Source organism: Ischnura elegans, chromosome 13, assembly GCF_921293095.1.
Source record: "Ischnura elegans chromosome 13, ioIscEleg1.1, whole genome shotgun sequence".
NCBI classification, from domain to species: Eukaryota; Metazoa; Arthropoda; class Insecta; order Odonata; family Coenagrionidae; genus Ischnura; species Ischnura elegans.
In genome coordinates, this window is record NC_060258.1 from 6,538,231 (window position 1) to 6,559,503 (window position 21,273).

General features: G+C 39.7%; 1 protein-coding gene across 1 annotated transcript; it reads left to right on the top strand.

Moving 5' to 3' along the window:
• Positions 1–14,467: 14,467 nt before the first annotated feature.
• LOC124170455 (piggyBac transposable element-derived protein 4-like) lies at positions 14,468–18,589 on the top strand. Its single transcript, XM_046549179.1, has 3 exons — positions 14,468–14,695; positions 15,061–15,161; positions 16,485–18,589. Exon 3 carries the CDS (start codon positions 16,486–16,488, stop codon positions 18,367–18,369), a length of 1,884 nt encoding a protein of 627 aa, XP_046405135.1. The 5' UTR covers positions 14,468–14,695; positions 15,061–15,161; position 16,485; the 3' UTR covers positions 18,370–18,589.
• The last annotated feature ends 2,684 nt before the right edge of the window (positions 18,590–21,273 follow it).

Genomic DNA, 21,273 nt, shown 5'->3' on the forward strand with positions numbered 1-21,273 from the left:
TAACGTTTTAAGGAAACTGATTTGATGGCCCACTGTGGTGCAAGTATAGAGAATATACACTTTCACAGTCGAAGACCATGAAATGATGACATCAACAACCTAATTTACATGTGATTTTACAAATTAATAAAATTCTTAACTGTATACCTTGAAATTGCTGGGTAATACTTACTGACAGTTACTTTGGTAGAAGTAATCCAGTACAATTAAGTAGTTGACATACATATAACTATTGCAACACAGGTACCAGCAATTTAAGGCTAATAAGATTCTTTTGCATGAACAGAAACAAAGGAGAGATTAATATTTATTCATCAGAATCAATCGAAATTTTGTCAGCAACATTTACCAATGGTTGTTTCACATTTTTTCTAGCGATTTGGGTAAAATAGTTCAAATTCTGGCCACTTTTTATTTCCTTCAACAAGTATTTCATTATTGCTTTCCTATTCCTGAGGTGAGATTTGTGAAATAAGATACTTTAACAGTGAAACACATAGGTGGACACCATGGGTTTCACTCCTCTTGATGCTTAGTTGTATGCAGGCAGATCAGGACTGCATTCTAGCCATTAAATCCAGCCTCTGCTATGCCTGGATTAAAATGAATGCCTCATGCTTTAGTACTTCTGGGTTAACATCCATACATCACTTCAAAGCCTTGAGTTGAACCTCTGGGAGGAATGGCTCTCTTCAGAGTATCCATATGTTATTTGGATAGACAGAGGGAAGAGTATTCCTGTTGTCCAAGTTCGCCTCTGCTCTGCCTTTTACATATCTTAAGAAATCCATCTGGAACAGTTAAGTAAAGAGTACCTACATGAGAATAATTGGAAAAACAAACTGGATAAACTAAAAAACTGCCTCATAAAGTTATATGTATTGGAAATAATGATTAAGATAATAATACCTATTAGGCATTTTAGGAAATTTAATATTCTTATAATGTGGGTATACCACAGTTCTAAATAGTTAAGACCCTAGAGGTAATTCCACAGCTGGCGCTGATGAGACTTCATCACCACTAACCACCTCTAGCCATTGCCTAGAGATGTTACAGCATTTTGCAGCCTCTTATTAATGGGAACAGTAGGAAGGGAAGACGATGAACAAGAGACTGTTCAGGCCTACTGAGGGTAGAGATTATACCAGAGGTTACTTAGGTCAAATTCCAATGCAACAACACCACTTCAGTTTATACTATATATGTACTAACACGAGTACATCTGTGGAGCATTTCAGCAAACGAGAACTAACTACATATGATCAAAGTTCTGGTACACCAATGCAGCTGCCAAAAAGCTATAAACCAAAGTAAATCTCTAAAGCACCGTGTAGTGCTGAAGGATATGCATCAAATTTGCAGATAAAAATGGTGACTTGCAAAAAAATACCGCCTTAGAATATGAAGCCATTGCTGAGAGAATCATTGCATCTACAAGATGGTTGGTGGAATTACGGTAGCTGCAGGATGGTGAATGAAAAGTGCCGACATAGAGATTCAATTTTTATGTAGTACGGTACTACCATGCATACATTATAGATGAGTTAAAACAGAGAAATATAAAGAGACTATCCCCACTTAAGTGAGAAACAATACTATGAATTATGAACCAGTCATGAACAAACAAATGCATAAGATTCAACAAAAATTTTATACATTTGATAAAAATTTTTAGTAGCTTACACACACAACACGTAAACATATTAAAAGTGAGATACTCTATCCATGTTGTGTGCTTTCCCTCAGAAAAGTCACCTTTGCGCATGCAACATTTTCTCACCGACAGGATAATTCATACAAATCTTACAAATGTTCTACTTAAACCTCATGCAAAGCTGCCCTGAGGAGTCTAATGTTTAATTTTCGCCTGCACAACGAGAAGTGAATGATTGTATTGTGTCAATAGGGATGATGGGCCATCTACATGTTTCTATGAAATGCGTGCCAAGTAATGTGTTTTTGGGTTTTCGTAATGAATATTGAAAGAGAGTAGTTGCAGAAAAGGGCACACCCAGGCTATCATATTAGGATAAAGCAGCCTACACTACACATTTTTGTTTAAACACGTCCACAGTATTCACTCCAATGTTTCTGGCTTTAAGTCTAGTCTTCATTGTCATATTCTAATTGGTTCCGAATTTTCTTAGAATTAATTATTTGTTCTTTGAATATTCTTTGTTAAAATAATTATTATTGTCTACATTTTGTAAATAATGTGATATCAGTGCACAATAAAAGGCTTATGGCCGAGTTTGTTAATTTAATGAATTCAGCATGTCATTTATTTTCATTGTTAAAATATATGCAATTTTATTCCTATTTCTCTGTTTTCACTCGCGGCTGAGCGATTCGTCACGATTTATCGGAATGCACCGTCAAAAGAACAGCAAGGATAACCGTGGGCCATTAACCTTAGAATAGTGAAGTTGCGAGAATAGGCAGCAATGGAGGTGGAAGATGTACAAACATTGGCAGAGTGCATGGGGATGTTATCGGAGGATGGAAGAGTAATCAGAGGGTGGGGAGTGGATGCTAGGTGGCACTGAGCGCACTTGCAGGGTTTGGTTATGAGAAAATGATTCAGACGACACGTCGGACGCAGCCAAAAGTAGTACTACGGAGTGAGCGAGCAAGGGATTCATCTATGTACAAACTTTGGCCACAATCCGTTCAGCCGTCTGGAAACACATGGCGGACAGATAAACATGTATTAAAGATTACATATGAAAAAGATTAAGCGTATCCTGACATTATCTTAAAACCGAGGAATGCCATAAGTTCCTCCTACAAAGCTAGGTTCACATTTTTATATCTAGAATTTATGATACTTTGTATGCATATGTGATTTTAAAATTTATCTATGAAAAATAAAGAAAAAGTCTAGACGACTTCCACATTTTAATACCTTTTCAGAATGAAGAAATGCATTTTAGATTAACTAGAGGATTCCTCTTTCTCCACTCATTAAGATTATATGATGTTACATTTCAGGGTAATCTTGCATGATTGTCGCCTCCAGAGGTGCCATTGGGTGTTTATATTTATTTATTGCCAAGGAAAAAATCTTTTTTATGGATAGTTTCTATCAATATGCTTGCGTTCAATCGTTAAATAAAATTTAAAATTAAACTTACTATGCTTAAATTAAAATTTTTGGTTAAATATAAGACCAGCCATTGTTAGATTAGCAACGAGAATTGACCCCCGTGCATGGCGCCCGATATATCGAACGGCTGTCAATGTTGATAATATAGATAAAAAACGTAAAGAGAAACTTGAGGAAATATGAAAGAATAACATCAACCTTAAGGACAAAAGATGTAAGTTATCAATATATTAAGAAAAAAAACTTAAATAAAAATAATTGAATTACCCTGTGCGGGTGACTGAGATTCTTCGAATGCCATATCTTAAATAAATGCTTCTCAAGTGGATACATTCAAGTAGTCAACTAAAATATTAGAAGAATGGTATAGACAGATATCCATGTCAACTTAATTTAGTATTACAATGTAGAGCATGTCAATTGGAGCCCATAGTAAAATTGTAGACGCACGTCCGATGAGTCGGTCGCTATGCACTAATGGGTTATCCCTTAGGGAGCGGGAACGTTTTTAAACGGTCTGCATGGTGAGTGCGGGGAGAACGTTTATCTACGGATGGCCAGAATTTCTTATCATTGGTAGCCTTTCCTTGAGATTTCCTTGCCGTCCTTTCGGCGGTGGCTTGAACTCGGCCAAACCCAGTGGCAGAAGCACAAAGGCGTCTTTCGAGGACTCTGTACCCTCACCACGGGGAGTGCTTCCCGGATTATCCCTTCTTAAAGAGAGAAGAAGCTCCCTGCTCTCCGCGGCGCATTCACGATGAAAACCATTCCAACGAATCCTTGCATTTCCTAGGAATTAATTTATCTTGCTGTTGTAAATTAACACTAGAACTACCGATGGAGTCATTTTGACTCCTCGCCATTTTTATTTCTCTGCCCTGTCTAAAATTTTCCGAATTCCGGCCTGAAATTCCGTGACTTTTATTCATTTTCGACACAAAATAAGGCTGTGCGATTAAAATAATTCTAGAAAATAAAATAGTGCACGTTTTTCAAAATTTACCTTTAACTACCAAAGCGAGTCATTTTGACTCCCTAATGTATTTTGCTTGTCTTTTCACCAAATAGTAATATTTATACAAGTTTTTATCTCTTCTTATGTCAATAATAATTAATATAAATCAATCAAAGGCTTAAATATACAATTATTTTCCTTTTGGCTCATATTTGCGAGACTTTGAAAGCATTTCTTATTTTACGGGTCGGTGTTTGGATCTACAAACTATGTGAATGTCCTGATATTATTTTACCTTGCGATAAAGTGGTGAATATGCAATTCATAGCATTTTCAAATCCATGTGTTTAGAATCCGTTGTGTCTGTCCCTCCTCCGTTACCCCTTCCTTCTCGCCGCCCACCTTTGCCGCCGCCCGCTAATACTGTGCATTGCGCTGCAGCACTTTTATTTCAGCCTTGACTGCGTGGAAGTTGATTTTCAAATATGAAACAGTACCTCTAATATACCGATTCCCCAGAAAAATTGATATACTGATGAACCAGGAAAATAAATCAGTAGAATGAAATAAAGTTACTGTCCTAGCACGTTCGGCTCTGACAGCGCTGGCTGCCGGGTGCCGCACAGGAAAACCGTGCGCTGTCCTTTGCATTAGTGAATCCAGTGACTTCTCGAGTGGACTGCAAAACTCCTATGAAGCAAGGATTTCATTTTTCCTGACTGGGAGTATGGCTAGAAGAAGTAGGCGAAAGCGTGAAGAAGTCCTATCTATGTTGCATTCTATACCGGAAGGTGAATCGGAACGCGAAACAAAAGATCATTTCGGCTGTGACGAAGTCGAGGATTTTATTCCTCAAAACGTTTCTAGTGAGTCTGAAGATTCATACAAAACGCGTGCGAAATATAAGCAGTAATTTACATTTACTTTCCCTTTCATGGGTAGTTACAAAAAAAGGTATTATATACGATTATTTATCGATTCGTTTATACTGACTCACATAAAGCGATGTACAATTGTGGAACCACGCAGGCAAAATTACGAAGATTATACACTTTCCGATGTGGAGCTAGTTGCATGTATAGCCATATTTTATGCCCGAGGAATACCAGGTACAAATGATTACTCTATTGAGAGTATTTGGTCAAACGACTGGGGAATACCATTTTCTACAACGATCGACTAGGTTTGTTAACATTTTGCAATGTCTAAGAGTTGATAAGAAATCTAATTGATTCCAGTGACTCAAAACTGTCAAGTTTGCCCTCTTTTCAATAGTGTACGATAGATTCATAGAGAATTACATTGCTTGTTACAAACCTGGTCCGTACATTATAGTTGATGAACAACTTTTTCCCAGTGTAATTAGGTATATTTCACTCTGTACATTCCTTCTAATCCGGACAAATACGGCCATGAATATTGGCTACCTGTTGACAAGGAGAGCAAATATCTTGCAAATGCCTTCCTTTATGTTGGAAAAGGTAATTCACTTCATGCAGATTGCCGTTTAGCAGTACTGAAACCAATGCAACCATTTCTGAAAAAGGGCGAAATGTTACTGTATATAATTACTTTACCTCAGTCAAACTCGCTGAACAGCAAAAAAATCCAGGGTACTAGTATTGTGGGAAAGGTAAATAAAAGAGAATAGAAGAACCAAAAGAGATGAAATCACAAATATACCACAAGAACGTCTACTCAGTGATAGCCTATCTACTCGTTGGAAAATACTCCCGACTTAGCAGGTGTTCATGGATAGTGTACAATGAGACTACCTAAAACATTTCGCGCAAGACGTTTTAGAAAAAGCTCGTTACAGAGTTGGCTGATCCTCATGTTAGATTTAGATAAAAGCGTTGCGTGTCCAATGCCGCAGATTCTTCTGACGGGTTTCTAAAAAAAATTATTTCCAGGCAAAACCAAAGTGCCAAAATAATCTATCAGTTGGGAATTGTAAGACCTGCCAAAAGTCTTTGTGTGGGCAATGAAAATGAACGACAATGCTTGAACTCTAAAGCACCTTAGACAAATGCGTGGCGTATCAACTGCATTTTTTTGCTTTAGTTAATTATCCTCCCAACTACCATGTAGCCTAAGTAATATTTTCGATCATTCAAACAATATAATAAAATGTGTTGAAAAGTCTACGTTTGCTGTTTTATCCAATTCCTCCATTATAATTCTATTAAAACAACATAACATGTAAGAAAAAAGAATTTCAAAGCAACACTGTCGAATTTCGCATTTAAAAAAAATATATTTTTTTGTTAAAACGACGTCTGAAATATTGCAATAATCAACAAAAATGATAAACTTATGCAATCTATCAATAAAAACAGACATAAACAGCAAAAATAAACAATAATAAGGTAGGAGTCAAAATGACTCCATTCGGTAGTTCTAGGGGGGGTGTCAAGTCCGGTATTCCTAGTGTTAACCGGGGAAACTTTTATAAACGCATTGGTATCTAATTTTTATACTTTTGGTGGTCAGTCTTCAGTCTGAGTAATTACCAAGGACATATTACATTCGTGGTCCGTCGTGAGGGGGTAGGGTGAGCAGTCCCAGATTATGAGGGTGCACTACCTGCTAGACACACGCCCGGGGTCGATGGAAAAATATCTTCCCCGCTCATGTCCCGCACACTGTGGCAGAAAAATTTTGACGCTCCCCCAGTTAAAGATATGCAGCCACCGACTTTGTCCGCCGGGGATGCAGATGTTGTGTTGACATTTAGTTATTCAATTTAGCAGCGATATAAGCAACTATATGTCGAATAAGCAGTCATGGAGAAAAGGCGGTAGTTATTCGAGCAGATATGAGTCGATCCCTGGGCAAGATAGGCCAACTAAATAATGCACAAAGCCTTTGGAAATGCTGTGATTTGGCGATGGGAGGCTTCTAAGTATGCCTCGCATCATCTGGAGGAGAAAACAGCGGGTCATCTTCATATGAGTAAAGGCAGGGGCCACGGTGATCAGTACAGCGACAATGATTTCAGTGCAGGCGTGAGAACGTTTACTTGAACGGCTGTAATACTGCGACGAGAAAGGAAAGGGGAAACAACCATATTATTATCCCGAGGAGTCGCCGTCTCTCCAACGTTAAATTATCGCTCACGATGGAATTCCCTTGGGTAAAACATTCCGGAGGTAAAACTTGTCCCCCATTCTGATGTCCGGGAGGAGACTGCCCGAGAGGTTTACATGGCCATCTGCGATAAAGTTTTAAAGATAGATATAATGGCGGAACAAATTGTCGCACAGCTCATCAGCGTCTGAATGCCGGCAGTTCAGGAACCACTTGTCTCCCAAAAATTCTTAGCATTTAGCGTTTTCGAAGTCTACCTTGTTCGTACTTCGCGGATGGTGGATAAACGAAATTGTCTATCGCGGTGGGCCTTAAGTTCATTTCCATTCTGCATTTCAAGGATGTATGCGTCCGAGAAATCGGATAAAGGTGCAATGGTTCTGGCAAAACACGGCATAGTGACACTTTTGTGACTGTGTCGTGTTCTGCAAGAATCCTGTTGCAAGGAGACAGACGACCCCATATGAAAGGCCTAGTGCCATTCAGATATAAAGACGAATATACCGAGTCGAGTGTTGCGGAGACTCGTGCATGTGCCAAACATCACGAGCCTTGAAATGCAGAATGAAAGACCACCAAAGAGCTACCAAGAATAGATAATTTTCTTTTTCAGCCATCGCCGAGCATGTATGGGGAAGGCCAATGCACATCGTGTACTTCGATAACTCACCACCAAACAGAAGCAATAATTTCCCCGGCTGATTGAAGAGGCTATTGAAATAGCCAAAACACCAAGCTTCAATAGGGAGGACAGCTACTCGCTCTCCAACGCCTCGAAGAAACTCTTTCCCAAACCAGCCATTTCCCATAGTTTGCCGTACCTTACCATACTCAAGCCTCATATAAGACTGCAAAACATCTGCATCCGTCATTTCAAACCTGAAGACGCCTGCAGCAACGCTGGCGAAACTATCGTTGAACGAGGAATCGGCACTGAGGGCAAGTCGGAAGCCAAGCTGCACCAAGAGGCTAATATTACTTGGACTGTTCTCTCCCTTTTACGGAAGCGGCTTTCTCCGCTCCTTGCTTGTTGGACCACAGCCAGTAGACAGGTGGGGGACTGCGCTGTCGGTTCGCTGCCTGTTTATAACTTTTGTTTTACTGCTGACATTTAACGTGCATGATATACGTATGTGTATTACTAACATTCTACGGAAGACAACAGTGCATATCAATTTTCAATTGACCCCCTGGTTTGGAAGTTAGCAGAGGTTTGCGTTGTATGCAACTCATCCGTTAATTTTAGTGGTATAAACAGCTTGTTTACGGCAAATTACTAGTGATAGATGTAGCTTTTTCATATCAAGATTGTAGATATAGGAACGAAAACTACGGTAATGTCAAGCGCTCAAATTAGGGAAACTTGATTTTACGCGCATAAAACGGGTCCTTTTGGGGAAAAAAATTAAGAACTGGAAAAATTATGAAGCCGAAGATTTTTTAATTACATGTTACAACACAGAAATGAATTCTCTTTCGTGTGCTTTTTCTTGCATTGAAGTTGATTGCTTCGTTTTGACGCTAAAGCTCCTCAAACTCGGGTATCTTGCTTTTTTACAGACTGTACATGAGCTGGAAAATGATGCAAGATCCTTTGAGAATAATGGTAATAGAATACACGTATCAGGAGTTCACATTATCTCCAGATCGCCCCGTGATTAGGAAGAGGAAAATTCTAGAGCTCCTGAAGGAGAATGAAGAATGTAGTCCGAGGAAGTGCAAATGGAGCATGCTATACCCGGGAACGGTAACGAGGAGGCTGACAAAGATGCATCATTCGAATCGATTGATGTAAGAGAACCGCATTCTTTCCAACACAAATGAGACCTCCACTTCTACAGAAAAGGGGGAAATTTTAAATGAAGTGCAAGAGCAAACATGAGCAAAAAATTTCTGTTCTCGAGCGATTGCAACTTCTCTAATCAAAGTTGAAAATATTTCTGTTGCTTTGCCCATCCCTGCCTGATTGTGATAATGACTCTATTGAAAACTTGGATTTATCTTTTTGAGACTGTATATGGAGAAATTCCTGAGAATAGTCAGAGTATTGGTATATTTTTAGTGAAAAACATAGTACCTGGGTGTAATGTACAATCCATCAGACATTGTCCAAGTGTCATGGTCCTTGTATGCAGGGACTGTACGTTAAACCTCATGCAGGCAAGCCTGATATTTTTACATGGCTGGGCACTTGGCGTACTTTAACCCGCCGTGACTCGCGCGGGGTGTCCCAGGCACCCCAGCGTCTTGTTTTGGTTAGAGTTCGTTTCGGGTCTAGTTTTATGGTCTCATCTTTTCAGTAGCTGAGTTTAGGGATATTTCCTAGCTGTCCTGGAAAATTGGTTAGTTTCTTTCCGTTTTCGGCCGAGATCAGACGCTTTTGTGAAGACAGTGCGCATCCCGTTGGAGCGAAATTTTCGAGTGTTGGTTTCATGCTTGAATGTGTGCCGTAAACTTTTTTGCGTTTACTTGTTTTTGTGTTCATTGGATCCTCTACTAAATACTGCCGCGAAGTATACTTCGTTCTTTTATTTGGTGAGTCTTTTCACTTACAATTATAAAATTTATCTTATTTTTACAATCATTATTTCGATACCTAATGCTTCATTACGTTTTATAAATTTTCAACGCTTATTTCACCATTATTTTTCGTTACTTCATTATTTCAAAGGAGACTATACGCAATATTTCTTTTATTTTTCCATTTTAGGGAAGAATTTCATCCCAAAATTCGTATAACTTTTTTCTCTTAGAAGTGATTGCTAGTGGGAAGCCTAGAAATTATCTAGAGACCTCGAGGTAAGTTCATGTCATTTTCAATTTCTGATAAATGAAAAATTTTAATTTTAGGAATTACTGAAAATCATTCAGAAACTTATATAAACTATATTTTCCCTTAGATGACCTATTTACGATCAGAGAGGGACATAGAAACTGCTCTTCTGCTTTCCAGTGGACTATCCGAAGAGGAAGAATTTGATTCAGACACTGAATTCTCTTCAGCTTCAGCACAGGAATCGGAGCACGACACATGTAGCGATCAGGACATCAGTGATTCAGAGACTGAATATACAACTGTGACTAACGATAATTTTTTAACGGGCAAAGATCGAGTGACAAAATGGAGTACCTCTGAGCCACGACGTAATGTTCGAACACCAGTTCATAACATTGTATCTCAGGCAGCTGGCTTCAAGGGAAATAAAAATGATATAAATTCTCCGCTAGATTGTTTTGACATAATTTTTGATGAGAACATCTGTCACATAATTGTAAATAGTACAAATATCAAACTTGCAGAAAAGGCGCAAAATTATTCTCGAGAAAGAGATGCTAAGCCAACAGACGAATCTGAAATCAGATGTCTCATTGGTCTGCTTTTTTATTTAGGGGCAAACAAATCAGGTCGCCAGAACTTGAAAGATATGTGGGATCAAGATGGTTTGGGTGTGGAGATATTTAGGGCATCAATGAATTACCAGAGGTTTAAATTGCTGCTCCAATGTCTAAGATTTGATGACATCAGAGACAGAGAAAATAGGAGAAAAACTGATAAATTGGCTCCGATAAGAAAGGTATTTGAAATGTTTATCCGTAAATTTGAACAATTGTACAACATCGGTGAGTTTGCTACAGTAGATGAGCAATTAGTTCCTTTTCGGGGTAGATGTTCTTTCCGCCAATATTTACCAAACAAACCCGCAAAGTACGGCATAAAAATATTTGCACTTGTAGATGCTACTGTGTATTACACGCAAAAAATGGAGGTTTACCTAGGTATTCAGCCAGATGGTCCTTTTAGAGTAGACAACAGCCCAAAGGAGGTTGTAAAAAGGATTGTCAGTCCAATTTTGGGAACGGGGAGGAACATTACAGTGGACAATTGGTTCATGAGTGTGCCACTTTTGGAAGATCTACTTCTAAGAAAACTTACTATTGTGGGGACCATTAGGAAGAATAAGGCAGAGCTTCCCCATGAAATTGTTTTTGTCAAAAATAGAGATGAGTATAGTAGCATTTTTCTCTTCAGGAAAAATATGACTCTTGTGTCATATATTCCTAAAAAGAAGAAAAACGTCCTCATGATTTCGAGTATGCACAGCGATATTAGCATTAGATAAAAAGGTTGAGCTCTACGGCCTCAAGGTCAAATGATGAAAGAAAACACTCCAATGGCCGTAACAAGGGACCTCGTCACAGGTGTAAACCAAAACACTGTGTGGTATGCTGGAACGGGAAAATTCGCAGCAGTGACCAACCCCAGCCTCTCAACCGGAAACCCTTCACAAACACACGATCAACAGTGTAGAAACCTTCGCGAGGGTTTTGTGGGACCTCGCTAAGGCTGCTCACGTTGAAACCAATCACTCGCTTAACTATGAACGAACCTTCGCGAGGGTTTTGGGGGGGCCTCGCTAAGGTTGCTCAAGTTAAGAAACACACACACACACAATCACACAAGCAACACTTACTCCGTGGGTATAAACTCCGGGAGAATATGCTCAAAACTGAGCGATGGAACTGCCACCTGGACGGGAAAAGCGTACCGGTTTCGGAATCCAAGATTCCCTTCTCAACGCACCTGAGGACAAAGCTTCACTTCAACAAGGTTGAGTGGCGAAAAAACAATAGACACCGCTGAAATATATGTAGAGGAGAGTGTAGGGGAGGGGAATGGTTGTGGTGTAGAGGGTGGAAGAGGAGAGGGGGAAATTGTGGTTGGACGTAAGGTATGGGGGGGGGGGCGGAATAGGAGGGGAAGAGTTAACGGACGGAGGTAGAGAAGGGGGGGGGGGGAAGGGGGAAAGGGACGGATTAACTTGGACGGAGGGTGGGGGAACGTGACGTAAGGATGACCGTTACGGAGTGGAAAATAACTGAGGGCGTAACGTTCTCAGTGCAAAAGAGAAAATAGAGAAGAATATGGGATGGGACCTTCATCACTATTAAGGAGTTTCCCTTTGTTTTTATAAATGTAAATGCTCTCGTATGCGTCGAGGAAGTGTTTTGATGTTTGTTTCAATAGAGTTAGGTTGTCTAGGGTAATTTCGTGGTCTGTGTCCGTAAGGTGTTGTGCAATGCTGGATTTCTCAGGTTTATTGTTTTTGTAATATGAGAGGTGTTCTTTGTATCTGGTGAGAATGTTGCGTCTTGTTTGACCTATGTAGGAAGCTTGGCAGGAATTACAATTAATCTGAATTTACAAGGTCAAATGATGAAAGCTGATAAAGGCAACCTTGTTGTCATACTTGACAAAGTTACGTACTACGATAAAGTCACTACTTTATTATCGACAGGGCCATATTCCGAGATAACCAAAAACCCTATTAGGCAATTAATTTCTCAATTTAAATCAGTACTCAAAGATTGCCCTGCTTTAATAGACAAAAACACTTCTTTCAAACTGAATGTTTCCAATCCTACCCTCCCTAGGTTATATTGCCTACCCAAAGTCCACAAGGACAATTGCCCAATGAGACCCATTGTATCAGGGATCGACTCCCCAACCTATTTGTTGTCTAAATGGTTAGTTGCCCAGTTTGCACAATTCAACTTCCAGAGTCCGCATTCCATTAAGAACAACGTAGACTTTGTTAACAAAACTAAAAACTTTATCTTTTCTGAAGGCGAGATCATGGTTTCTTTTGATGTAACGAATTTATTTCCAAGTGTACCTATTGACACAGCCATTCATTCACTAAGAACTTGGCTTCAATCCCTATCTTTAGATCAGAAAACCATAGACGAGTATATACGCCTCACGAATTTAGTAATGAACCAAAATTATTTTACCTTTAAAGGGAAATACTACAAACAAAATTTCGGTACTACTATGGGTAATTCACTCTCGCCATTTCTTGCCAACATCTTCATGACGCATTTCGAAACAACCTTCAAGAAGAAATTCTCCTACTTCCCTTCCATTTATTTACGATATGTGGATGACATTTTTGCCGTATTTGACACAAAGAAATGCTCACTGAATACTTTCCTAGACAACCTAAACAGCCTTTTCCCTTCCATAAAGTTCACCATAGAAACTGAGATCGATAACTCAATTCCCTTCCTCGATCTCTTCCTAACACGATCCGAAAACAAAATCGTTTTTGACATATACAGAAAACCCACCAGCACAACAAATTATATACACAACTACTCATTTGTTCATCCAAGCCATAAATTTGCTGCCTTCCATTCCCTCATTAATAGACTTTTAAACATACCTCTTAGTAAACCAGCATTCAACAAAGATTTACTCTTCATTAAAAATATTGCCAAACAGAACGGATTCTCTACTTCTTTAATCGACCACATCTTGAAAAAACATGAATTCAAACACTTAATCAACAACTCAACCATACACAAAAAAGACCTATCAAAAAGATTCATCAAACTCCCGTTTTACCCCACCATAACAAAAGGTCTAGACAAAGTCTTCAACTCAATTAACACTACAATCACGTACACCAACGACTACAAACTAAAACAACTTTTAGGCACCAGTAAAGATAAAATACCTCTTCAAGAAAAATCCGGCATATATCAGATTAATTGTAATTCCTGCCAAGCTTCCTACATAGGTCAAACAAGACGCAACATTCTCACCAGATACAAAGAACACCTCTCATATTACAAAAACAATAAACCTGAGAAATCCAGCATTGCACAACACCTTACGGACACAGACCACGAAATTACCCTAGACAACCTAACTCTATTGAAACAAACATCAAAACACTTCCTCGACGCATACGAGAGCATTTACATTTATAAAAACAAAGGGAAACTCCTTAATAGTGATGAAGGTCCCATCCCATATTCTTCTCTATTTTCTCTTTTGCACTGAGAACGTTACGCCCTCAGTTATTTTCCACTCCGTAACGGTCATCCTTACGTCACGTTCCCCCACCCTCCGTCCAAGTTAATCCGTCCCTTTCCCCCTTCCCCCCCCCCCCTTCTCTACCTCCGTCCGTTAACTCTTCCCCTCCTATTCCGCCCCCCCCCCCATACCTTACGTCCAACCACAATTTCCCCCTCTCCTCTTCCACCCTCTACACCACAACCATTCCCCTCCCCTACACTCTCCTCTACATATATTTCAGCGGTGTCTATTGTTTTTTCGCCACTCAACCTTGTTGAAGTGAAGCTTTGTCCTCAGGTGCGTTGAGAAGGGAATCTTGGATTCCGAAACCGGTACGCTTTTCCCGTCCAGGTGGCAGTTCCATCGCTCAGTTTTGAGCATATTCTCCCGGAGTTTATACCCACGGAGTAAGTGTTGCTTGTGTGATTGTGTGTGTGTGTGTTTCCCCTTTCCGCGCGGCTGGACGTGAATTCACGTCCAGCGATTCCTAGCTAATGGCGGCCCGACGTGAATTCACGTCCAATACCCGGCGGCTTTAATAGCGGCACCACTGCGTCCAAGTCGTTCGGAGGGGCTCTTGCAGGCTCACAGCCGTCAGTTACAGCCCTACCATCGCTTGGGGAAGGTCAGTTCTTCTTGCTGGGGTGAATATTACGGTCGAAGACGCTTTCACTTGGAGGTACGTAAACATTTTTTTTTCCTTGTTCCATTTCATTTTCTGTTGTAATTATGCGTGATTTGCCTTTTATTTACCTAATTGTGCGTTGATATATGTGTTATAGATATGTATTTTGATAACTAGGTTTATGTTTTTCAAGTAAAAAGAAAATGAAAATTTTCAGTTTATTTTTTTTTTCGACTTTTACGGCGATAAATTTTCGTTATCCAAAATATTCTTCGAATATTCTTCACGTACTAGCGATGAAATATGGCGATGAAGCATTGAATGCATTTTTTATCATTTATTGTGCATAGATCCTATTTTTATTTTAAACACCCATGTACCGTGTATTCATTATTTCTTCTTATTACTTCCTACACAAGATACTGCAGCAGCAAAGAATTTATTGAAGAATTCAGGAGCTGTAAACATCCCGATCCTGTGTATTTATCAACTTTGTTTCCTTCGTCTGCCTTCAATTTGGGTGAGTTAATGAATCATTATGTTATACTCTTTTTGCTTCAAAATATTTTTTTGCGAAACGTAGCTATTTTTTATTTTTGCTCATGTAACATTTTCATTTATTTTGTTTTTCAAATGACAGTTATGCGCTCCTAAATTTTTATATTTAATCCTCGGACCAGTGCATTACAAATTCATGCATAAATTGTTAATTTTTCTTTGTAAACTCGTACCTATTACTAGTAAGTATAAGCACATATTGCCTTCATTACTGAAGGTTGAAAGTGTTGTTGCTGTTATTTGTGATTAATTACCACTGTCATAATGCTGGAAACATAAAAAATAAGACACGATATCAAAGAACATTTTGGTATTCTTGTTAAAATTTTGCGGTCCTCGCTTGCTGCGTAACAAAATATCTTTGTTCATTACGAATGAAAATAACTTTGTGTTCTTGGTATCTGCATAATCAGGAAATCAAGAAAAAGAATTATCCGTGGGAGTGTTGTCATTCCCGTTAGAGATTTGGCTGTTCAGAAAAGGATGTTTTGAAAGTTGGAGTTGAAGTGGTCGCTAGCAATATCTTTAGTAGTCTTCGACATTTCACTCTTTTCAGATACCTTTCACTCTCTCCGTATATTCTTTTGTTTGATCAGTTGCCGGGGTGCCGCGCGACCTTCTTGGCCCTGCTTTCGGAAGTTTCGCAGACACAAAGAGGGTTTATTGCCACGTGAAAAGCATTAGGGATGAGGGTGTTGGGGCGGAAGAACCCTCAAGCAGGATGGCGTCAGAGGATATTTTCTTATTATGAAGCAGAGTTCAATGGTCTACCGACTGGCTCGGGGATTCCCTCTGAGAATATTTCGGAATGCATGTCATCTCCCAGCGGTAAATAGCTCTGCCCATGCTCTGTGTAAAACGGGACGGCCGCTGGTCTCCGGGTACCTGCAGGTTCAACCCTTATAATCCTCCGCAGGCAAACACCCTACCCCGGCCTATGACAATGGGAGTGGAGTAGATCTGAGTTATTCTTCGGCATTTAATAGCATAGCGATACAAGCTAAATGTTTTCTAATGAATGATACACATACCATATTTAGAAAGTTTTTTTAAAATGATGGAAAACGACACCAAACTCGCCATAGTTTTTTTTAAATAAACAAAGATTTTGCTATATTCGCTAATTTATTCATTCATCATTGAACCAATATGTTACTAAAATCAGGTCTTTCTTTTTTTTAATCGAGATCTTATAAATAGTGGAAAATTTACATTATTATCCAAAATGTTTTTTTAGTCCATAAAAGTATGCCATCATACTATGCTTTCATTTATCATGTTTCAGAATGGTTAAAACTCGGGGAGGAAAAAAAAGGGGTGTGGAGCAATCCACCCTTAGGGAGAGTCCTCAACCCTCGACTTCTCAAGTCAGTCCCCCGCGTACTCCTGATCCTCAGGATAATACGGAGGACATTCCTCCACCGAAGTCGAGGAGAATGGCAGCTTCGGGAGTAATAACCTCCACGGAGGAACTCCGGAGGCTGCTAGAAGAGGAAGATGACAGTGAGGAAGAAGATAGTACCTTCTCCGATGAAACGGATTGCAGCGGGAGTGATAACGATGATTCGGAGGAGGAAGAGGATCCCTCGCAGGGTAATGACTTGCTATCCCCAGATTCAGGCCTCCCGAGTACCTCTTCGCAAGCCACCACTGCCAGACTAAGACAGACCACCTACACCTGGACTTCTGGCAGACCGACAATAGACCCCATTCCATTTACCCAGACCCCTGGTATGACTGCTTCACCTCAAGGAGACCAACCCCCCGACTTTTTTAATCTTTTACTGACTGACAGTATCCTCGAATTGACTGTGAGAGAGACAAATAGATTTGCCGACGAGCTGAAGGCGCAGAATGTAGCCCCGAAAGCAAGGATTGTTAAATGGAAATCCTTGACGAAAGAGGAGTTCCTTGTATTTTTAGGCGTCCTGTACCACATGGGAACAATCAGATTAAATAGGATATCGGACTTCTGGAGCAAGGACTTCCTATTTAACTTTCCTTGCTTTCGGGGATGCATGAGCCGTGACAGGTTCTCGGGTATTTTGCAATGTTTGCACTTTGCGAAAAACCCAGAACCTGGTCAGCCTCAGCCAAATGACCGACTATATAAAATTCGCCCCCTAATAGACCTCTTTCATGACTCAGTAAGTAATGCCGTGACTCCGACGCAAAAACTCTGCGTTGATGAGTCTATGCTTCTCTGGAGGGGGCGACTTGTTTTCCGAATGTTTTTGAAGGGGAAGAAACATAAATATGGAATCAAAATTTATATGCTAACGGAACCTTCCGGTTTAGTTCTCAGATTTATCGTTTACACAGGATCTAGTGACGCTGATGTAGGAGGCCGAGGCCACGTTGACACTGTTGTGAATAAGCTAATGGAGGGTCACCTTGATGCTGGCCATTCATTATTTATGGATAATTATTACAACAGTGTCAATTTGGCCCACCAACTACTGGAGCGGAAGACCTATTGTACCGGAACTTTGAGAACTAACCGGAAGGGTAATCCTCCCCAAATTAATTCAAAAAAATTAAAGAAGGGGGAAGTTGTGAATGCCTACACTGATGACGGTGTCTGCGTCATGAAGTGGAAAGACAAGAGAGAAGTACTGATGATCAGTTCGCAGTATAGCGGCGAAATGATCGATGTCCCCCGCCGAAGGGGAGGGGGAACCATACCCAAACCTGAGGCAATTGCAAGATACAACGAGGCAATGGGGGGCATTGATCATACTGATCAGATGATGTCCTATTATCCAATTGAGCGAAAAACTCTCAAGTGGTACAAGAAGTTGGGCATTCACATCTTCCACCTTCTCCTCCTCAATAGCTATTATTTGTATAAGAAATTACATCCCAGATATTCATTTTATGACTTTCGGCTTTCGGTAATCAAATCTTTACTTTCACCTGCTTTCACTCGCCCTTCAGGCCCTTCCCCTTCAGTCCCTTCCAGAGGCGTAGGCTTATCAAGGCATTTCCCTCACACCCTTCCAATTGACGAAAAAAGCAAGAGGAACAGAACGGTGCAAAGAAGGTGCCGGGAATGCCAGAAGAAGGGGATAAGAAAAGACACAACGTTCTTTTGCCCTGCTTGCGAGGGACACCCTCCCCTCTGCGTCGACACATGTTTCACGGCCTTCCACGAAAATATGCGGTTGTAAATATTTGTACATAATAATTGCAATGATGGAAACTGTATTTTTTTATTTGTGTATAAATAATATGTTTTTTTTGCTCTGCAGTCTGATGAAGTTGTAATTTCTGTTCTATTTTTACGTTTTTAAATTTGTAAATAGTATTGTAAAAGGATTTTGTGCTTGTTTTGAATTTGTGCGATTGCATTTTGTGTATATTATTTATTTGTTTAGCGCTATGTAAAAATAAATTATGCTTGTTTTAAAAGTTTTTTTTCATTTATAAATCCTGCTAGAAACTGTGTTAGTTCTTGCTGCAAAATTTCGTAACGAAATAAAAAAAAAATATTAGATTCAAATGTCAAAATAGCATACAGCATATTTCATTCTATTATTTCACAGAACATAAGAACGAGTGCGAGAAATAGCTATTTAGTCGTTGTAGTAACCGTTATAGCAGATCGCGTTTTTAGCAGAAAAATTTCAGCATTTGCAAAATAATTACAAAATTGATAAAGTATGACTATGGAATTTTAAATCAATATAAAAATAAGACTTCATATTGCATAACTATATTTGAAAGGCTTTGCATTTTTTCCCAGCAATAGGGGTAGCTAAAAACTTAGGAGAGATATATGGTCGCAAAGGGGCGATGATACTACCCTGCATAACTCAAAGCGGCCTCAAGCGTATGGCTGAGGACGTGAATTCACGTCCGTTGAAAAAATTTAAATTTTTAGCATTAAAAAATTTTTTTTTTTTTAATTCCTGAAGAATAATTGTTTCTTAGGTACAGTATTACTGAAAAACCCAAAAAAATGCATTCAGTCAGGGGAAAGCCATACAAAAAATAGCCTCCGCGTTGAAAGGGTTAACTTGAGCAACCTTAGCGAGGCCCCCCAAAACCCTCGCGAAGGTTCGTTCATAGTTAAGCGAGTGATTGGTTTCAACGTGAGCAGCCTTAGCGAGGTCCCACAAAACCCTCGCGAAGGTTTCTACACTGTTGATCGTGTGTTTGTGAAGGGTTTCCGGTTGAGAGGCTGGGGTTGGTCACTGCTGCGAATTTTCCCGTTCCAGCATACCACACAGTGTTTTGGTTTACACCTGTGACGAGGTCCCTTGTTACGGCCATTGGAGTGTTTTCTTTCATCATTTGATATTAGCATTGATCCGACCACAGGTGAGAAAAAAAAACCGGAAATGATATCCTTTTACAACTCTACGAAAGGTGGTGTAGATACGGTAGATGAAATGTGCGCTACCTATAGTGTTGCCAGAAACACAAGGAGATGGTCTATGGTGGTTTTTTATCATTTGATGAATACATTGGGCATCAATGCGTTCGTTATTTTCAGGAACTTACATCCTGAAATTAAGACAAATAGAAGAACATTCCTCCGAGAAATTGCTAAAGGCTTAACAAAACCTTTTATTGCCCAGAGAAGTACACAAAAAAATTTGCCAAAAGAATTTAGGAAAACGTTAGAGAAATACGGAGAGCCATCAATATCGGAGCCACAGGAAAAGCGGAGAAGAGGAAGTGGAAGGTGTGTAATTTGCCCCAGAGCCAAAGACATAAAAACTAAATTGTTTTGTGAAATTTGTGAAAGGAATATGTGTGCATCGCACATGTTGAAAGTATGTAGTGAGTGCTTGGAAAATATTAAAAAATATTTTCATGAAGGAATTCGTGTAAACGATTTTTTCGTGTCATTCATCAGCCCTTCCAAATGTCAACTGAGGCTATACCAACTTGCTACAATTCGTAAATATTTTCTGTCTCATTTTACACATAATAATTTCTAAAGTTGATCAAAATGCAACTATCCCAAAGGAGCATATGAATATTGATCAATAATAGCGAGGATTTCGCAGGGAAATTTTTCTGGTAACTATCGTGATGTCTGCATGCACAAAGTAACGAAGACAAATCTTGTTTAGAGAAGTAAAAATTCATATTTGAATTGCCGAATGGAGAGCAAACTTCTCTTTTACTGGGATACAGAGACCGCCAGAACAAAAGGATTTATTGCAGGGTAAACCTCTCAGCAAAGAGAGTAGGGAAGACCTTCACCCAGATCCTTTCCGGCCTAAGCCCAAAACATTTCTGAAATCCGAATGACCCTGACTCAGCTGCGTATAAAGGAAAGAGAATCTTTCCCCCTCCGTCTACCGCCGCTTCATTTGTGAAACCTTTTTATTGCTTCCAGTCTTGGGTGCGTAGGGGGGTTTTCACACTTCTTGCTGCGGTATTTGCCATACCCTGTCCTTCCCCAAGCCTGGCGTGAGTCATGACGAAAATTCGAGATAGTCGGTCATAACATGACATACTAGGGCACAATGAATGGCGTGAGTAAGAACCCGTGTAGGGGGTTCTTGTGCGTGAGAAATAAACAACGGAAGGAGTAGTCCAGATTTTCCGATCGTTGGTATAGTCTATCCAAACAGGGAAGGCGGGTAAGAGATTAGGCACCGCTCGAGGTCCAACCATAGCTTCCTACCTGCCATCCGCCAAACGATAGCCGGGGTCTGGTAGACCGCTTTTGCTATAATTAGTCATGAATTGCACTCCACTCTGAAATATTACTGCATATAAATAAGCGTAATTTGTATTTTTTTTACAGTTTTGATTTCCACGTGTAATTTCATGAAAAAAGTGTAAACAGGACGGAGCTATGTCAAGTAGTTATGCAACACTTAGTGGTTTTTTTTGCAACCGCTATGTAAGTGTTACATAACTAATGGACGTAGCTCCGTCGTATAGAGACTCTTTCTTCATGAAATTATACGTAGAAATCAAAGTTATAATAAAAATTACATATCACGCTTACTTTATGAGATAATTTTTCCGAGTGGAGTGCGATTCGTGACTCATTATATCGAGCGTGATCGACTGGACCCCGGGTAATTTTTGGCTGACGGCAGGTACGC

Bases quoted from the DNA above. Each gene is read 5' to 3' on its own strand.
- LOC124170455 (XM_046549179.1), top strand. From the start codon at position 16,486: ATGGTTAAAACTCGGGGAGGAAAAAAAAGGGGTGTGGAGCAATCCACC.